At 35.7% G+C, this 19,503-nt stretch overlaps 1 protein-coding gene across 1 annotated transcript in view; it reads left to right on the forward strand.

Annotated features, from left to right (window-relative positions):
* The window catches only part of LOC134732385 (uncharacterized), a 28,556-nt gene extending 9,460 nt beyond the window's left edge, over window positions 1-19,096 (forward strand). The window contains 7 exon segments of the mRNA XM_063617038.1: window positions 772-878; window positions 2,427-2,564; window positions 5,016-5,083; window positions 8,901-8,929; window positions 9,019-9,091; window positions 17,848-17,876; window positions 17,967-19,096. Of these exon segments, the coding sequence (XP_063473108.1) occupies window positions 772-878; window positions 2,427-2,564; window positions 5,016-5,083; window positions 8,901-8,929; window positions 9,019-9,091; window positions 17,848-17,864 (432 nt within the window). The 3' untranslated portion in view covers window positions 17,865-17,876; window positions 17,967-19,096.
* Window positions 19,097-19,503: the final 407 nt, after the last annotated feature.

The raw sequence follows: 19,503 nt of genomic DNA on the forward strand, positions 1-19,503 counted from the left end.
TCAGATGACAAAGCTCCTGGGATCAGGAGCACCTGACATTGTCATCTGAGATTCTGACACCATCGATAGAAGAGAATGAGGCAAGTGTGTATCACCCAGAGGAAACCTCCACCTTTACTGGTAAGCTCTCACAACTGTATCCCTGAAACTCTCATTTCTCAAATGTTAATGTTCTCCAAAATAAGTATTTACAAATAGGGATTAGGTGAAGTTCAAAAGATTTCTCAAATACTAGACACATAATGCACAGTTTTGTAACATTTTTCAAACATGGGTGATCATGGAGTCTTTCTTTTGGGGTATAATGTTCAACTTCTGGTTAAGTAAATATCCTTTGGAATATATTAACAGTTTAAGAAACATTGCTCTATAGATAATAATTTAGATCATTAATAAAAATACCTGAGACATTTATTACTGTGTCTTAGAGTTTGGGGACATAGAGAAAAAAATACAGCTCTTTTCCTCAAGAAGCTCTTGGTTCAGGTGGGAAACAATAAAATCCTTGAAACACGCCATGCTAAATGCTGTGACAGAAGCAAAGATTCTTGGAACTGGGAAATGTTTGAAGTGAGTTTTGGAGATGACCGGAGTTCTTGTGGTGAGGCAGAGGAGGTTGTTTCCAGGGGAAGGAGCAGAACATAGAAAAGCACCGAGGAGTGAAAAGAAAGGGACTACCTCTTATGTCCTTACAGGATCTTACATAAGGTTTTCAGTTCAGTTGATAAATATGTAATTTTGTGATTATAAATTGTTGCTGTTGTTTTACAGTATAAATATCCACCACTGTTACTCGCCGTGAGTAAAAGAAAACTGAAAATGGTGGAAGTTTTATTGAAGAAAAATGCAAATATAAATGCAATTGATTATCTTAGCAGGTACAGACCTTAGTTCTTATTGTGTTGTTTTTAAACCTGAGTGTCATTTTAGAGTGGTAGCGGTCACTCAATCACAAATATTGTATTAATAAGAAGACTAACTTTTAATCATTGGGATATAGTGAGAAATATCAACACAGATTATCACTTAGGTAGAAAAACAATTATTTGGACGGAGTAACATAAAGAACAGTGTATAGCAGGATTCGTCTCTCTCTATAGACATTATACACATAAAAGGCTTCTATATATAGAAAGCTCTGTATATTGATAGATGTTTGTTATTTGTAATATGATGTGGTGTTATTTATAATGTAATAATGTGATGCTTTTGATTGTATGATCTTATGTTAGCTAAAGGGGTTTCATGTTAGTTTTTCATTTCTACTGTGTCTTGATGTTGTTTTTAATTGATATGGGGAGAGGGAGAAAAGATAGCTTTAAACGGATAAAACTTTACTTTAATGAAGACAAGCTTTAGGTTCACACAGGATTGGGTTTAATCCCTAGCTTTCCCACTTGCTAGATGTGTGACCTTGGTAACATTACTTATCACCAAGTATCTTTTCTTCTGTGAAAAGGAGGGTAATAATATATCCTTCAAGGGTGGTTGTGTGTAAGTAACATTATATATATGTAATGTTAGAATGTCCAGCTAACAGAGCAAGGTGCTGATGTTTTGGAAACAGTGGCTGAGCATATAAGTATGTGCTTATATATATATATATATATATATATATATATATACACACACATATATGTGTGTATATAACATATATTATGTACACACATTGTAATGTGTAAGTATATAATGTAACATCATATATATTATATATAATATATACAATATATATTTTATAGATAATATATAATATACATAAGGTTTTCAGTTCAGTTGATAAATATGTAATTTTGTGATTATAAATTGTTGCTGTTGTTTTACAGTATAAATAGATATATATATCTATTTTATAGATAATATATAATATACAATATATATTTTATATATATATGATGTTACTTATACACAACCACCCTTAAAGGATATATTATTATCCTCCATATATAGTGTTTATTTAAATGCCTAGCACATGCTTATCAGCATCATTAACTGAAGCTACACCTACTACTATTGGCATTCCTATTAATATTATTGTTTTAAGCCTGCAGATAGCTCTTATCTGACCCTTTAGCTGATTTTGCATTATAATATATAGTATCAGACTAGGGAAGAAATGAATAATTTTTCACTGAAATTTGCCTACTGTAGATAGGTGGCCTGAGCATAGTTTCTTGCCCATCAAAGGACTTTAAGTTAGCAACTTTATGTCACACCACAGTGGGACAAGAGGCTTCCTTTTTGTTCCTTGCTTTTAACCTTTGTGGTAACTTGCAAAGATAAACCCTTGAGCACCCAAGATGCTTATTTCTTAGTACACGTAATTGGGTTAATTCTACATGGACAGGCAACATATTAAGTTGATAAAGTATATAAACTTAGCTTTTAAAATGTCATTAAAGTTTTTAATTACCTCTCTGTTATTTTAGATCAGCCCTCATACTTGCTGTTACTCTTGGAGAAAAAGATACAGTCATTCTTCTTCTGCAGCACAATATTGATGTGTTTTCTTGAGATGCGTATGGAAAGACTGCAGAAGATTATGCCATTGAGGCTGAGAATAGAGTGTAAGTCTTTACATAAAAAGACTAGTGAACACTAAATTGAAGTTTAAAATAATTGTAACAATTGCATCTTATATATCAGGTGAGATTTCATAGTTTGGTTCAAGTAGTTTTCAAGTGACAAATTTTCAAGTTTTTAAGTTTTTGAGAGTTGTGCAACTTTGTCAGCCAGAAATCAAGCAAAAGGCTAGATAAGTAGCTTTAGGTGCAGGATTCTTGATATTGGAACTTTTAGGACTTTTCTCCTTAGGGATTCCAATGTTGTACATTTTATTTCAAGTATAACCCCTATGCATAGGATAAAGTAGTTTCACATCTTTGATTTTTCTAATTAGTTATTTGGGTCTCAAAATGTCCAGTTTATCAAAAAATCTTGTGCTGTGTACTGGGGACCATCTACTATAGCCTGATCATTGAATTTTTCAAGAACCTAAGGGGTTCCCTAAGTCCAAGGAAGACAATCAGTGTCTACAAGTCAGAAGGAGAAGGGGAAAGGACATTCTAATCATTGCTTTGTTTTCATTGATTCTGTTGCTGCTTTCTTGCCATTGAAAGTACTCTTGCAGTCTGGTAATGATTAACCTTTGCCACCAGGATGCTCTTTCTGTTTGAGATCCCTCAATCTTCATGTTGATCCATAAAAAGGCTTCAAAGTTACAACTATTTTTTTTAGTTCATTTGCACATACTTATATGCTCAGCCATTGTTTGCAAAACAGCAGAACCTTGCTCTGTTAGCTGGATATTCTAACTTTATCAACATACACACTGAGCAAATTGACACTTTCACCCACACTCAAAACCTGATGTAAAGCCCACATTTTAACCTGGGCTTCTAGACCTTCATGGTGAGTTATTTTTTGAGTCCCTTTTTTTTTTTCTCTTCAAAGCAAATATTAGTTGGGATAGTTCTAAACTGTCAGAGATATTCAAATAATATAGAAAGAGATGACAGTTTTTTTCTTTATTGCTACCAGATCTGTACCCTGAGACTTTTTAAATAAACAGTGTAAGAGCTTTTCTCAGGTAGTGGAAGCTTTTGTGCCATCCTTCCTTAGAGTAGGAGGCATCAACTTGTGGTTGGCCCCTCAAGTGATCTGTTTTCTATAATAATGAAGATCTCCCAAGCTGCTTGCATCACTATCTCAAGTTTGTAAAATATTTTCGGATTCTACCTCACAGGAAGCCATTCATCGGAATTATCTAAGTCTCAAGTTGGTTAGTAAGATTTAACAGAGCTAACCCTCATCCATGACTTATCAGCATTTATAGGTAAAAGTAAGGCTTTGTGCTTGCTTTGGCAGCACAAATACTAAAATTGGAACAATACAGAGAAAATTAGCATGGTGAAGCATTTCATATTTTGCAGTCACGGGAAGGTCATTTGACTGTTTGCTGGCTAGCTAAGTCACAGTTTGAATCGAAACAAAATGAGTGGCCTCTTATATTAGAATTGTGATTTTTCACTAGAAAAACATTTGTGTAAGGTGATCTATAAACTGAGAATGGAGATAAGTAACACATGGGGTGTTGTGTAAATATTTTGTTAGTATCTATCTTGGAAATGAGAAAATGTCAACTTTCATCTACTTCAGGGAACTTAAAAAAAATGAAAGTAGGGTTTTGTCTTCCGTGTCAATTGGAGATAACATCACTGATGGAGATTAGCCGTCATTCTAGCAAACATCTGCTGGTTCGTTAGAGTCTGTAGAGAAGTAACAGTGGTAGCCCAAGCCAGATCTTGACATCTGTTAGTTTTCTGCCCTTGGAATTGATGAGCTCAATAATAGTGAACAGTCGCATTACCTATTTTAATGAAATAATGTATTCATAAATTTATTTATGAATTATGAAATAGTTGAGATGCCCTGAATTATAAGCCACAAATAGAACAATAAGCAGAATTAGGACTTAACATTTTTCTTAAACTGAAGCATTTGAATATTAGAACCTATGAAAAAATACACATTGGGTTTGATTTGGGATTTCCAAATAGTTTCAGCAATAAAGTTCAAGAACAAATTCCACTGCTTTACTATTTCTCTGTGAATGTTAAAAATGCTACTTCATTAAACCTATATAACAACCTAGTGAAAGAAGATAGTAAAATCTAGAAGAAGACATCGTGCCTAAGAGAAGCAACTTGTTTAAGAGCAAATACCTGTTGGCTATAGAGCCAAGACCTTCCAGTAAGAGCCAGGAAGGTGACTTCCCATTATGTCAAGCTGATGTGAGATAGTTTGCTGAGCTATACTGCCTTCACTTCATGAGTACTTCACCTGTTTTTATTATTTAATTAGAAAGGTACTAAGAAGTTTGTAGAGCTTACAGAAGAGAAGTGTATAGGATAATTAACATCCTGATATTGTTCAAGATACTCTAATAATTTAGTATATTTGGTAAATGTTTTTGATAATAGTATTAAAATATTAATTTCATTTATTTTTATGCATAGCATTTTCGAATTAATTTCTGAATACAAAAGAAACAAATATGAAGAGCTTTCTATAAATAGCAATCCAGGTAAGATTTCTGATAGTGAATTACTCTTGATGGTACTACCATAGATAAAAAAGAATAAAGATGTTTTGATTACAAAAAAGCAGTTTAAAAAAATCACTGTTTAAATTGCACACGTTTAAAAAATACTTAGTAGTCTAGATTTTATAATTAAAAAGTTAATTGTAGGTAATTTATAATCTCAGTATTGTTTGAAAAAAATTATTAATTATGGTTCCTAATATTCTAGATTATCTTTTTGTGTAAATAAGAAAACAAATTTTTAAGTTATTATGTTGTATGTTTTTTTATAGTCACATAATAATGAATTAGACTTTTTATATAATTAGAACTTCTATTTAATTTGTAAAATAAATTCTTTGCAATTAGTAAATGAATCAATAATTACAGTTGGCTCTTGAACAACATGGGATTTAATGTTGCCAATCCCATGCTGTTGAAAATACATATTTGGTATGTTACATATATTATATATTGTATTCTGAGTACAAGAAAGTAAGCTAGAGAAAGGAAGCTTTTGCAGTAGTTAAAGCTGTAGTTTCCTTGTAGTTGGGTGCTTGAACTACTATCAATCTAGTGTAAGGTGTTCACCCATCCATGGTAAAATAAAGCAAATTTACTCCATTTACTCATTTTAAAATGTTGGTCTTTTTCTTTCCCTTATGCCTTCTTCATTTGTTTTACTTAATTTTTTATTTATAAAGAAACAATAATAGTTGATAGGGACTTTTTTTCGTGTGAAAACCATCAATGAAGAGGCCATGTTGATCTAGGAAATATAAACATATTTATTTGGTGGCAGTAGAAATATAAAGCAGAAGCAGAAAAGAGGTACAGTTAATAAGATTTAGTGAACATTGGATGTAAACATTAGTGGGGAGAGAGAAATCTTGGATCATTCATAGGTTTCCAGGTTGTGTACTGGCCTTTATACTGCACGCGAGAAAGGAGTAGGATGTGTTCACTGAATGGAGAAGTACAGCTGGTCAACAGGGAAGAAAAACTTCCCTTCCCTCCAAATCTGAGGTTGGAGATGCAGACGTAGAATGATGTTATTATAATTATTAGGCAAAGTCATCAATCTCAATGAGCTGTCCATGATGCAGATGTAGAATGAGGAGGCATCCAGTGACAAAACCCTGGGAATGTCAACATTCCCTCCCGCCCCCAGGAAGAAAAGAGTTGGTAAAGGAGAATGAGCAGTGGCTAGAGAAAGGTAGGAGAGGAGTCAGAGGAAGTGATGTGGCAAAAATAAAAAATGTGAGAATTTTAAGGAGGGAGTATCAATTCTAACAAGTAAGATTACTAAAAAGCCAATTAGATTTAACTTTTAAAAGCTCTTTGGCGGTACCCTTTTCAAAAGAACCATTTTTGAGATGTAATGTGGGCTATTGATGTGATTGGTATGTCTGGTGTCCAAATATGGAGGAACAAATCTACCAAGATCCTGCGTAACTCTTTTGTAACTGCAGAAGCTACGTGCACAGGGTCAGGGAAAATGGTCTTGACTTCTGAGTACATGTGCCCACACTTTTACAGAATTGTCAAAACCTAAGGGTAATGTGTGAGAAAAACTGTGGTCTTCTTATCTGCTCCTTGTGGAAATACTTAGTTTGTACTGAAATCCCTGATAAGTTCTTCTGGATGCATTCTGAAACAAAAGTCTGGCAGCAGTAACTGGAACCAGCTTGTCCAAAGCACATACATACATCCCGACTCCCTCCAACATGGAATCGTAACACAGCCGCATTTCGAGAGTTTCAAGTTTCAATCAGAAGTAGTCTACAGATGTGTGCATGTGTCTTTATAGCAGCATGATTTATAATCCTTTGGGTATATACCCAGTAATGGGATGGCTGGGTCAAATGGTATTTCTAGTTCTAGATCCCTGAGGCATCGCCACACTGACTTCCATAATGGTTGAACTAGTTTACAGTCCCACCAACAGTGTAAAAGTGTTCCTATTTCTCCACATCCCCTCCATCACCTGTTGTTTCCTGACTTTTTAATGATGGCCATTCTAACTGGTGTGAGATGGTATCTCACTGTGGTTTTGATTTGCATTTCTCTGATGGCCAGTGATGATGAGCATTTTTTCATGTGTTTTTTGGCTGCATAAATGTCTTCTTTTGAGAAGTGTCTGTTCATATCCTTTGCCCACTTTTTGATGGGGTTGTTTGTTTTTTTTTGTAAATTTGTTTGAGTTCATTGTAGATTCTGGATATTAGCCCTTTGTCAGATGAGTAGGTTGCAAAAATTTTCTCCCATTCTGTAGGTTGTCATATTATTAAAGCCGTAAAGATAAAATGAGAGTTGATACTCAATGAAACTGATGTGAGTGAATAGAAACTATGAAACAGTGTGTCTGTGGGAGAGAGGAGGACATGGGGCTGCTATTGTGAAGAAGGAATTTGTACAAGTTAGTCCATTTTCTGTAACTTTTATATTCTAATAAAGGAAAACCATATCTTCATATTTATAAAAATGAGATTTTACTGGTTTGATCACAGGCGTGGTGAGAATAATGAAGAACAAAATGTGGAAGGCAAAGAATGAAGACCAGATAGTGAGATTAGATTTATCAACAAAAAAGAGTGCAAGTGGGGTGGGATGGTGTAAATAAAGATAGCAGCTGGCTAGGTGTTTGGGGATTTCTGATGAGGAAACCTGAGAAAACTCACTTTATGTGGACCTGGTATATTCACACTCGAACAGAATATTGGATTATTGTTGCTTCAGAGCGATTACTGGAAGCAGAAGGTGGAAGAATGAGAGTAAACCACAGGGACTCAATTCTTCTTTCTGTAGGGGTCACACATCAACAATAGGATAGGTGCTTCATGTTAGCAAAATGCGATGCACTGCATGTCAAACTGACTGTGGAAGCAAAACAATCAAGAAATATATTTCTTAAGTATTATTTATTTATTTTTTAATTTTATTATTATTATACTTTAAGTTTAAGGGTACATGTGCACAACATGCAGGTTTGTTAAAATGTAACTGTCAATAATCATGGCAAATATTTTGATATATAAAAGGTGATTAACATGAAAAAAGCCTCTGATGTTTCAAATATTTTGGTTAGATTTGTTTTATGGGAATCTAATTACACATTAGGTATTTGGAGTGTAATGTATACATTTTTTGCATAAGTGAATGAAGAGATGGCAGGAGGGCTAAAGTTGAGAATCCAGGAAATGGAAAAACACCAGAAGCCTGTATGACTGTGGACAACATGAGTATTTTTGTTAACTATGCTTCTGTATGTAGATATCTGAACTAATGAACTGAGAATACATCCTGCAAGCAGAAGTGAATGATACATTTTAATGAAATTCATAGTTTTTAAGTTAGAGGACAAAATGAAGGACAGGAGAACTATTGTAGTATTTTAGTATAAATGGTTCTTGGGTGATTTCTTTAGGGTACACCATAGCGTTCTACCATGGGCTTTGACATTTATCCTTCTGGGGTCCTATTTGGTCCTCTTGTTTAACATCACGTTTTTTGGCTTCAGTTAAGAGGATCACATTGGTAGAAGTACTTTTCTGTGTTAGTTGTAGTCATGTGAAACCTAATCTCTCTCTCTTGAAATCTGGATTACATGTTTTATGAAACCTATATTGTGATTTCCATGTGTATATTCCTGTCATGTCTGTATGCTAACCAGAACAAGAGCAAAAGCAACCCAGAGCCTAATAGGTAACAGTTTCAAGACCAAGCATGAAGATTTCAGCTGGATACAAACACTACATAGTGGATGGTGGGCTGTGTCATATTTACACGTACTTAATTATGTGTCCCTTTTGCTTTGTAGAATCTTCTGAGCGACCTCCTTTATGCACGGTAAACAAATGTATTTTCATCTTTAATTAACAAAATGCTTTGTGATATATACATGATATATTAATCATTATGTTTTAAAACTCATTCAGCTTACCCTGAAAGAAGCAGATCCCAGTTCAAAAGTAGCCATAAGAAGGAAGGATTCACCACCTCCAGGAAAAGGTAAATTTGCCAATACAAATTTCTTCTGGAAAGAAGGACGTGAATATATTGGAAATGTTCATAGTCTTCTGATTCTTACTTCTTTTACCCCAATGAGATAGAAGGATTTGATCTAAATGATGCTGATGCTGTTGTTAGTGTCTATGCTTATAAAATGATATTTAGAAGAATAAGGAAAGGAAATTTTAAAAATGTGAGCTCTAGCTCAGATGCTTTTCCTTTTAGGTTGTGATAAAGATCCCAATGTGGAATTTGTATGCATGTTAGGGGTTCAAGGAGGTGAATTTTGAAACTATAAATATTTTTCAGTGCTTCAATTTCTGGTTGCAATACTGTCCTTTACCTAGAGAAAAGCTATACCTGCTGACATTACAATTGTGTTAGAACTTCAACTTCTTTATGTCAGTGTTGTCACACTGAGAACTTCGAATCTTCACCCAATCACATGCTCTGATTACCAGCTTGAATTTCTGCATGTGTATGTGCATGTGTGCTTTTGTTTGTGAGTTTGGGTGTGTGTGAATACCTCTGATTCTGGAAAACGAATAAAGTCATTAATCATTTTTTGGTGACTCTTTGGAAGATACAGGGTTTTAAAGCAATGATTCTGAGCTGTTTTAGCCTTAGAATCTTTTATACTACTACAATTCATTGCCTACAGGTAACCAACAACCTGAATTAAAGTTGGTTTGTTTGTTTTGTATTATACTTTAAGTTCTGGGATACATGTGAAGAACATGCAGGTTTCTTACATAGGTATACATGTGCCATGGTGGTTTACTGTACCCATCAACCCATCAGCTACATTAGGTATTTCTACTAATGCTGTCCCTCCCCTAGGACCCCACCCCCCTGACAGGCCCTGGTGTGTGATGTTCCCCTCCCTGTGTCCATGTGTTCTCATTGTTCAACTCCCACTTACGAGTGAGAAAATGTGGCGTTTGATTTTCTTTTCCTGTGTTAGTTTGCTGAGAATCATGGTTTCAGGCTTCATCCATGTCTTTGCAAAGGACATGAACTCATCCTTTTTATGGCTGCATAGTATTCCATGATGTGTATATGCCACATTTTCTTTATCCAGTCTATCACTGATGGGCATTTGGGTTGGTTCCAAGTCTTTGCTATTGTGAATAGTGCTGCAATAGACATACATGTGCATGTGTCTTTATAGTAGAATGATTTTTAATCTTTGGGGTATGTACTCAGTAATGGGATTGCTGGGTCAAATGGTATTTCTGGTTCTAGATCCTTGAAGAATCACCACACTGTCTTCCACAATGGTTGAAATAATTGACACTCCCACCAACAATATAAAAGCATTCCTATTTCTCCACATTCTCTCCAGCATCTGTTGTTTCCTGACTTTTTAATGATTGCCATTCTAACTGGCATGAGATGGTATCTCATTGTGGTTTTGATTTGCATTTCTCTAATGATCAGTGATTATGAGCCTTTTTTTCATATGTTTACTGGCTGAATAAATGTCTTCTTTTGAACATATCCTTCACCCACTTTTTGATGAGGTTGTTTGTTCTTTTCTCGTAAATGTGTTTAAGTTCCTTTTAGATTCCGGATATTAGCCTTTTGTCAGATGGAGAGATTGCAAACATCTTCTCCCATTCTGTAGGTTGCCTGTTCACTCTGATCATAGTATTGGAAGTTCTGGCCAGGGCAATCAGACAAGACGAAAAAATAAAGGGTATTCAGATAGGAAGAAAGGAAGTCAAATTGTCTGTGCAGATGACATGATTGTATATTTAGGAAACCAAATAATCTCAGCCCCAAATCTCCTTCGGCTGATAAGCAACATAGCAAACTCTCAGGATACAAATTCAGTGTGCAAAAATCACAAGCATTCCTATACACCGATAAAAGACAAATAGCCAAATCATGAGTGAACGCCCATTCACAATAGCTACAAAGAGAATAAAATACCTAGGAATACAACTCACAAGGGATGGGAAGGACCCCTTCAAGGATAACTACAAACCACTGCTCAAGGATATAAGAGAGGACACAAACAAGTGGAAAAACATTCCATGCTCATGGATAGGAAGAATCAATATCATGAAAATGGCCATACTGCCCAAAGTAATTTATAGGTTCAGTGCTATAGACTACCATTGACTTTCTTCACAGAATTAGAAAAAACTACTGGAAATTTCACATGGAACCAAAAAAGAGCCCATATAGCCAAGACAATCCTAAGCAAAAAGAACAGAGCTGGAGGCATCACGCTACCTGGCTTCAAACTATACTACAAGGCTATAGTAATGAAAACAGCATGGTACGGGTACCAAAACAGGGATATAGACCAATGGAACAGAACAGAGGCCTCAGAAGTAACACCATACATCTACAACCATATGATCTTTGACAAACCTGACAAAAAACAATCACTGGGGAAAAGATTACCTATTTAATAAATGGTGTTGGGAAAATTGGCTAGCCTTATGCAGGAAACTGAAACTGGACCCCTTCCTTACACCTCATACAAAAATTAACTCAAGATAAATTAAAGACTTAAATGTTTAAGTAAGACCTAAAACCATAATAACCCTAGAAGAAAACCTAGGCAATACCATTCAGGACATTGGCATGGGCAAAGACTTCATGACTAAAACACCAAAAGCAATGGCAACAAAAGCCAAAATTGACAAATGGGATCTAATTAAACTAAGGAACTTGTGCAGTTTTATTTGGGAGTGTGCATGAGGTACCTCTGAGTTTTAAAAATGAAGAAAGTAAGTAGTCATGCTTTCCTGACTCTTTGGTAGACACAGCCTTTTAAAATGGTGATTCTGAGCTGTTACGGTTTTGGGTTTTCTATAATATTAAAGCTTACTGCCGACATGTAACCAAGAGCTTGAATTAATTTAAAAAAAAAGAAATCACCCAAATGCACATGAAAAACCTCTTACAACATAAGTGCACATTCATAGATAACATGTAGAACTTGATTTTGTGTATTACAAACTTGTAGAAAAGTTCAGGCAGTGCACTTAATGTATGCAACTTGGTCTTTGTAAAATCAGTGATATATATTTCAGATCTATCCACATTGACCCAGTGAGGTATTTCTTGATTTATTGTATGATCTCATGATATGCCATGTGATGACTACAGCATATTATGCTCTCTTCATGCTGATACCATATGGACTTAAATATGATGACATACCAACATGGATATGCTTATGTGGTTGCTTTTATTGACTTGTACTATATTAGGAATGAAACAGAAGTATTGGAAATCCTAGCAAGCATAGCTATATCTCTCCCATGGCTGTGTTGATGGCAACTGTTTCCCCCTTAAAGCATGTCTTTTTGACATGTCCTGACTCTGAGAAAATCCAATGTGTGCTTTTCAGATAATAACAGTAAGGAGAGGAAATGGCCAATGGTCAAAGTGTTACTTGTCCTCTCGGCTCCCCTTCGTGAATGTTAAACTCTAAACTACTCAGATCACAATTTAGAACCCCTTTGTTGATCCCTATAGAGTGTTCCCGGATGTCAAATGACAAATAGGCCTTTGATGAAGAAACACCCTGTAAAGCCATATTGCTCTGGTTTTTGTGTGTGAATGTGTGTGTGTGTGTGTGTGTGTGTGTGTGTGTGTATTTTTTTCTCTCCTGAAAACTGTAAATAGAGGAATTTTCATTACAAATGAAAATGTTTCTGTTCCATATTTATTTCCGGTCTAATATACTTTGCTCTTCTTGGATCTAGTAAGGATCTCAGCTTGACTTACTTATACCTGCAAAAAATTATGTCAATGCTTCATTTTTCATGTCAATTACTGACATATTTTCAAGTCTTCACAAGTTATTTCTGAAGATTTTGGTGCATCAAGGAGAGACTGTCATTGTAGTTAAAGAAGTTTTCCAATAGGTTATATTCAATAAAATTTCAGAGCTTGTTTCTCTGGAAAGCGTAGACATAGTGGTGTTATGGGTAGTTAAACTTAAAATAGCTCCACAAAGTGTTGTGTACGTAAAAGTGTTCATATCCTGGAAAATTCTAATCTACTGCTCAGTACTGTCTCCTGGAGAGGAAAATAGGTAAGATAGGCTGCTGAGCCTATGATAATAACTCATAATATGAGTGAAAGCATAGAGACAAAATGAGAGATGATAGATACTCAAACTGATGTGAGTGAAGAACAGCTGTGAAACAGTGTCTATGGGAGAGAGGACGCCATGGGGCTGCTTTTATGAAGAAGGAATTTGTACACATTAGTCAAGTGTCTGACACATTGTACAGATGTCACAATACAGTGGTGGTGAAAATAATGAAGAAACGCATGTGGAGGTCAAAGAATCAAGTCCACCAATATGGATATTAGATTTATGAACGAAAAAGTGTGTATGTCAAATTGGGCAGGTGTAAACAAAGAAAGCAGCTAGCTAGGTAATTTGGAGGTTTCTGATGAGGAGACTTGTGGGAAGTCACTTAATGGAAAGCAGAAGTTGGAAGGATGAGGGTGACCCACAGGGTCTCATTTCTCCTTCCTAGAAGTTTTGCACATCAATGATACATGCTTCGTTCACATCAGTTAGCATATTGGGATACAGCTTAATCTAGAAAGTGTTTTATTTTGTTTTTTGTTTTTTTTTTAAAGCTGTGTTTGCTGAGGTAGTTATTTCGTAAAAGAACCTGAGAGACCCCTATGGTATATCATATGAAACTAGATTTAGAAAAAAGGAATCAAAGAATGCATTTTTAGAGTACTAAACAGATAACTGCCAATAATCATGACAATCATGACACACACACACACACACATATATATATGCATTATGTCATATTGGTTGGTTATTTATAAGAAAAGAAGTCTGTAGTGATTTAGAAACTTTGTTCTTTTGGCTTAGGATTGACTTGGCGATGCGGGCTCTTTTTTGGTTCCATATGAACTTTAAAGTTGTTTTTTCCAATTCTGTGAAGAAAGTCATTGGTAGCTTGATGGGGATGGCATTGAATCTATAAATTACCTTGGGCAGTATGGCCATTTTCACGATATTGATTCTTCCAACCCATGAGCGTGGAATGTTCTTCCATTTGTTTGTATCCTCTTTTATTTCATTGAGCAGTGGTTTGTAGTTCTCCTTGAAGAGGTCCTTCACATCCCTTGTAAGTTGGATTCCTAGGTATTTTATTCTCTTTGAAGCAATTGTGAATGGGAGTTCACTTATGATTTGGCTCTCTGTTTGTCTGTGATTGGTGTACAAGAATGCTTGTCATTTTTGTACATTGATTTTATATCCTGAGACTTTGCTGAAGTTGCTAATCAGCTTAAGGAGATTTTGGGCTGAGACAGTGGGGTTTTCTAGATATACAATCATGTCATCTGCAAACAGGGACAATTTGACTTCCTCTTTTCCTAATTGAATACCCTTTATTTCCTTCTCCTGCCTGATTGCCCTGGCCAGAACTTCCAGCACTATGTTGAATAGGAGTGGTGAGAGAGGGCATCCCTGTCTTGTGCCAGTTTTCAAAGGGAATGCTTCCAGTTTTTGCCCATTCAGTATGATATTGGCTGTGGGCTTGTCATAGATAGCTCTTATTATTTTAAGGTACATCCCATCAATGCCTAATTTATTGAGAGTTTTTATCATGAAGGGTTGTTGAATTTTGTCAAAGGCCTTTTCTGCATCTATTGAGATAATCATGTAGTTTTTGTCTTTAGTTCTGTTTATATGCTGGATTACATTTATTGATTTGCGTATGTTGAACCAGCCTTGCATCCCAGGGATGAAGCCCACTTGATCATGGTGTATAAGCTTTTTGATGTGCTGCTGGATTCGGTTTGCCAGTATTTTATTGAGGATTTTTGCATCAATGTTCATCAAGGATATTGGTCTGAAATTCTCTTTTTTGGTTATGTCTCTGCCAGGCTTTGGTATCAGGACGCTGCTGGCCTCATAAAATGTGTTAGGGAGGATTCCCTCTTTTTCTATCGATTGGAATAGTTTCAGAAGGAATAGTACCACCTGACTTCAAACTATACTACAAGGCTACAGTAACCAAAACAGCATGGTACTGGTACCACAACAGAGACATAGATCAATGGAACAGAACAGAGCCCTCAGAAATAATGCCGCATATCTACAACTATCTGATCTTTGACAAACCTGACAAAAACAAGAAATGGGGAAAGGATTCCCTATTTAATAAATGGTGCTGGGAAAACTGGCTAGCCATGTGTAGAAAGCTGAAACTGGATCCCTTCCTTACACCTTATACAAAAATTAATTCAAAATGGATTAAAGACTTAAATGTTAGACCTAAAACCATTAAAATCCTACAAGAAAACCTAGGCAATACCATTCAAGACATAGGCATGGGCAAGGACTTCATGTCTAAAACACCAAAAGCAATGGCAACAAAAGCCAAAATTGACAAATGGGATCTAATTAAACTAAAGAGCTTCTGCAAAGCAAATGGAACTACCATCAGAGTGAACAGACAACCTACAGAATGGGAGAAAATTTTCGCAACCTACTCATCTGACAAAGGGCTAATATCCAGAATCTACAATGAACTCAAACAAATTTACAAGAAAAAAACAAACAACCCCATCAAAAAGTGGGTGAAGGACATGAACAGGCACTTCTCAAAAGAAGACATTTGTGCAGCCAAAAAACATGAAAAAATGCTCATCATCACTGGCCATCAGAGAAATGCAAATCAAAACCACAGTGAGATACCATCTCACACCAGTTAGAATGGCCATCATTAAAAAATCAGGAAACAACAGGTGCTGGAGAGGATGTGGAGAAATAGGAACACTTTTACACTGTTGGTGGGACTGTAAACTAGTTCAACCATTGTGGAAGTCAGTGTGGTGATTCCTCAGGGATCTAGAACTAGAAATACCATTTGACCCAGCCATCCCATTACTGGGTATATACCCAAAGGACTATAAATCATGCTGCTATAAAGACACATGCACACGTATGTTTATTGCAGCACTATTCACAATAGCAAAGAGTTGGAACCAACCCAAATGTCCAACAACGATAGACTGGATTAAGAAAATGTGGCACATATACACCATGGAATACTATGCAGCCACAAAAAATGATGAGTTCATGTCCTTTGTAGGGACACGGATGAAGCTGGAAACCATCATTCTCAGTAAACTATCGCAAGGACGAAAAACCAAACACCGCATGTTCTCACTCATAGGTGAGAATTGAACAATGAGAACTCATGGACACAGGAAGGAGAACGTCACACTCCGGGGACTGTTGTGAGGTGGGGGGAGGGGGGAGGGACAGCATTAGGAGATATACCTAATGTTAAATGACGAGTTAATGGGTGCAGCAAAACAACATGGCACATGGATGCATATGTAACCTGCACATTGTGCACATGTACCCTAAAACCTAAAGTATAATAATAATAAAAAAAAGAAACTTTGTTTAGTTTATTTTCATAGGAATCTGATTACACATTATTTCATTGACGTGTATGTTTTTGCAAAAGTGGACGAAGAGACAGTGAGAAGGCCAAACTGCTGAATCCAGGAAGTGTAAAAACCTCAGGAGTCTTCATGAGTAGAAAGAAAATGATTTTTTAAATTATGACTCTAAGATTAAGTGAACTCACTTCAGATGCATTTAGAATATTTGCATAAAGGATGATTTGATTTTTGGCTGCTCCAGGAACTACTGGAAGCAGGAAAGAGTGATAGAATTGGCATAAACCACAGTGACTCATTACTCCTCTTTGTTACTATTGGGCACCAGAGCTATATGTTTTGTTGATATTAGTTATTCAAATGAGATAAACATGAATATACATACATTGGCTTTGTTTTTCAAGCAGCTAACTATTGGATAAAATAGCAATTTAATAAAAATTCTCTAGAGAATAACATGATACTTCAACCAGACTATTTTAGAAGTGAAAATAATGTTGAATTCTTTACTTGACTCCCAAATGGTTATTTTCAATGAATATTGGAGTGATTTCCAGATGTAAAAGCTTATTTGTATCTAATGCTTGTAGCAACTTTATTTTGTATGTCCAATTTGGTAATTTGTTATACTTTTTGATGAAGCTTATATATTATACCTTGTTGCCATAAGTGGATGAAGAAACTTTCAGAAGGCTAAACAAGAAAATACAAGAGATGTAGGCATATTACTACACCATATGGGTGTGAGAAATAATGAATATTACATACTAGAATTCACCAAACATATATCCAAGCTGATTAAGTTAGGACACGTCCACTGAAGAGATATGAAGTGTACATTCAACTAAAGTGTCATTATATTTGTGTACCTTCTGACTGATCGATCAAGTTAAAGAGCATGATGAATGTTTGCAGTAAAATGTTCTAAATCATTCTGATATCTTGCATGAAAGACATGCGGGTGCATGTATCACCTGCTTTGACGTTGATTCCCAGGTATATGAGTTGGACTCTGATTTTAGATCACATTTGTCCTCATCACTCAGCATATCCACATTGATATTGACATGGTTTTATTTTAGTTTTAGATGTATGGAGCAAGTCATATCACATTTGATATTGTCAGTGTATATTTCTTGAAGCCTGTATTCCTATTTTCTTCAGTGTATTTCCTTCATGTTTAGTCCCAAGAAACAAAGTATAAAATATCAAAGCCTACAGTAATACAGGCAGGAGGATATAACTTGATGCTAACATGCTATCCATGCATTAATGTATGGGTAACATTTATCATATGTACATATGCGTGATTATGTATCCCTTTTGCTTTTCAGTGTCTTCTCAGAAATAACCAGCTGAGAAGGTAAAGTCTCATTTATATGTTGAACTATTAACTATATAGTCTATGAAACCTACTTTATGTATTGATTATTTTGTTTCAAATCCCATTCAGGCTACCAGTGACGAGAAAGATTCTGTTTCGAATATAGCCACAGAAATGAAGGAGGAACCAATATCTGGGACGGGTAATTTTGCAAAACACATCTAATGTCATGTTCAATCAAGATAGAAGAGAACTTCCCTTCCCCAAATAAATCAGTGGGGAGTTCGTCTAAGCTGCATGTTCTGATTCAGTACACCTGAGATTCTTCATTTGTAGTGAGTTCTCAGGTGACCCTGATGCTGCTGGTCCTTGGCCATGATCTGAGTAGTAAGATTATAGACTTCCCCACATTGAAATTGGGAAGAAGAACCATTGCAGAGCAATTCAACACATACCAGGCTAAGGGAAAAGCATAATTTTGCTTTAATTTTATAGCATGTTTCCATCAAGAGGGGAAAGAGAATGAGATGAAGTAATAGAAATTACAGGCATCATATTGTATTGTTATAAACAGAGGGAAAAGTGATCCTAATTACTCCATAAATACTGTAGAATGAGAACTAAGAAGACCACTGATGTAGCAATTATTTTCCTCAAGGAAGAGGGATTGTGAGGCAGGAAGGAGGAAAAAGAAGAAGGTATTTATGTAATTTTGGGGTTTCTGCTGAGGAAACCTGAGTGAACTCATTTCAGATGCATTTGGAATATTTGCATAAAAGAGGATTTGATTTTGGCTGCTCCAAGAACTACTGGAAGCAGGAAACAATGCTAGAACTGGGATAAACCACAGTGACTCATTACTCCTCTTTGTTACTATTAGGCATCAGAGATACATGTTTTGTTGACTTTAGTTATAAAAATGAGATAAACTTGCATATGAATACACTGGCTTCCTTGTTCAGGGAGCTAACTCTTGGATAAAATAGCTATTGAATGAAACTTCTTTAGAGAATAACATGATACTCCCAACAAGACTATCTTAGAAACAAAAATGATGTTGAATTCTAATTAACTCCTAAAGTGGTCATTTTCAATGAATATTGGAGTGATTTCTGAATGTAAAACTTATTAATATCTAATGCTTGCGGCAGTTTTACTTTGTAGAAGTATGTTAACATTGGTAATTGGTGGCCCACAACAAAGAATTATCTCAATATCTCAGCAAAGAATTATATCAATAAAGCTACAATTGAGAAGCACTGTGCTAGATTCAAATCTCTTTTTTATTTATTTATTTATTTTTATTATTATACTTTAAGTTTTAGGGTACATGTGCACAATGTGCAGGTTTGTTACATATGTATCCATGTGCCATGTTGGTGTGCTGCACCCATTAACTCATCATTTAGCATTAGGTATATCTCCTAATGCTGTCCCTCCCCCCTCCCCCCACCCCACAACAGTCCCCAGAGTGTGATGTTCCCCTTCCTGTGTCCATGAGTTCTCATTGTTCAATTCCCACCTATGAGTGAGAACATGCGGTGTTTGGTTTTTCGTCCTTGCGATAGTTTGCTGAGAATGATGGTTTCCAGCTTCATCCATGTCTCTACAAAGGACATGAACTCATCATTTTTTATGGCTGCATAGTATTCCATGGTGTATATGT

This window comes from Symphalangus syndactylus, chromosome 14 (genome assembly GCF_028878055.3).
Source record: "Symphalangus syndactylus isolate Jambi chromosome 14, NHGRI_mSymSyn1-v2.1_pri, whole genome shotgun sequence".
Taxonomy (NCBI): domain Eukaryota; kingdom Metazoa; phylum Chordata; class Mammalia; order Primates; family Hylobatidae; genus Symphalangus; species Symphalangus syndactylus.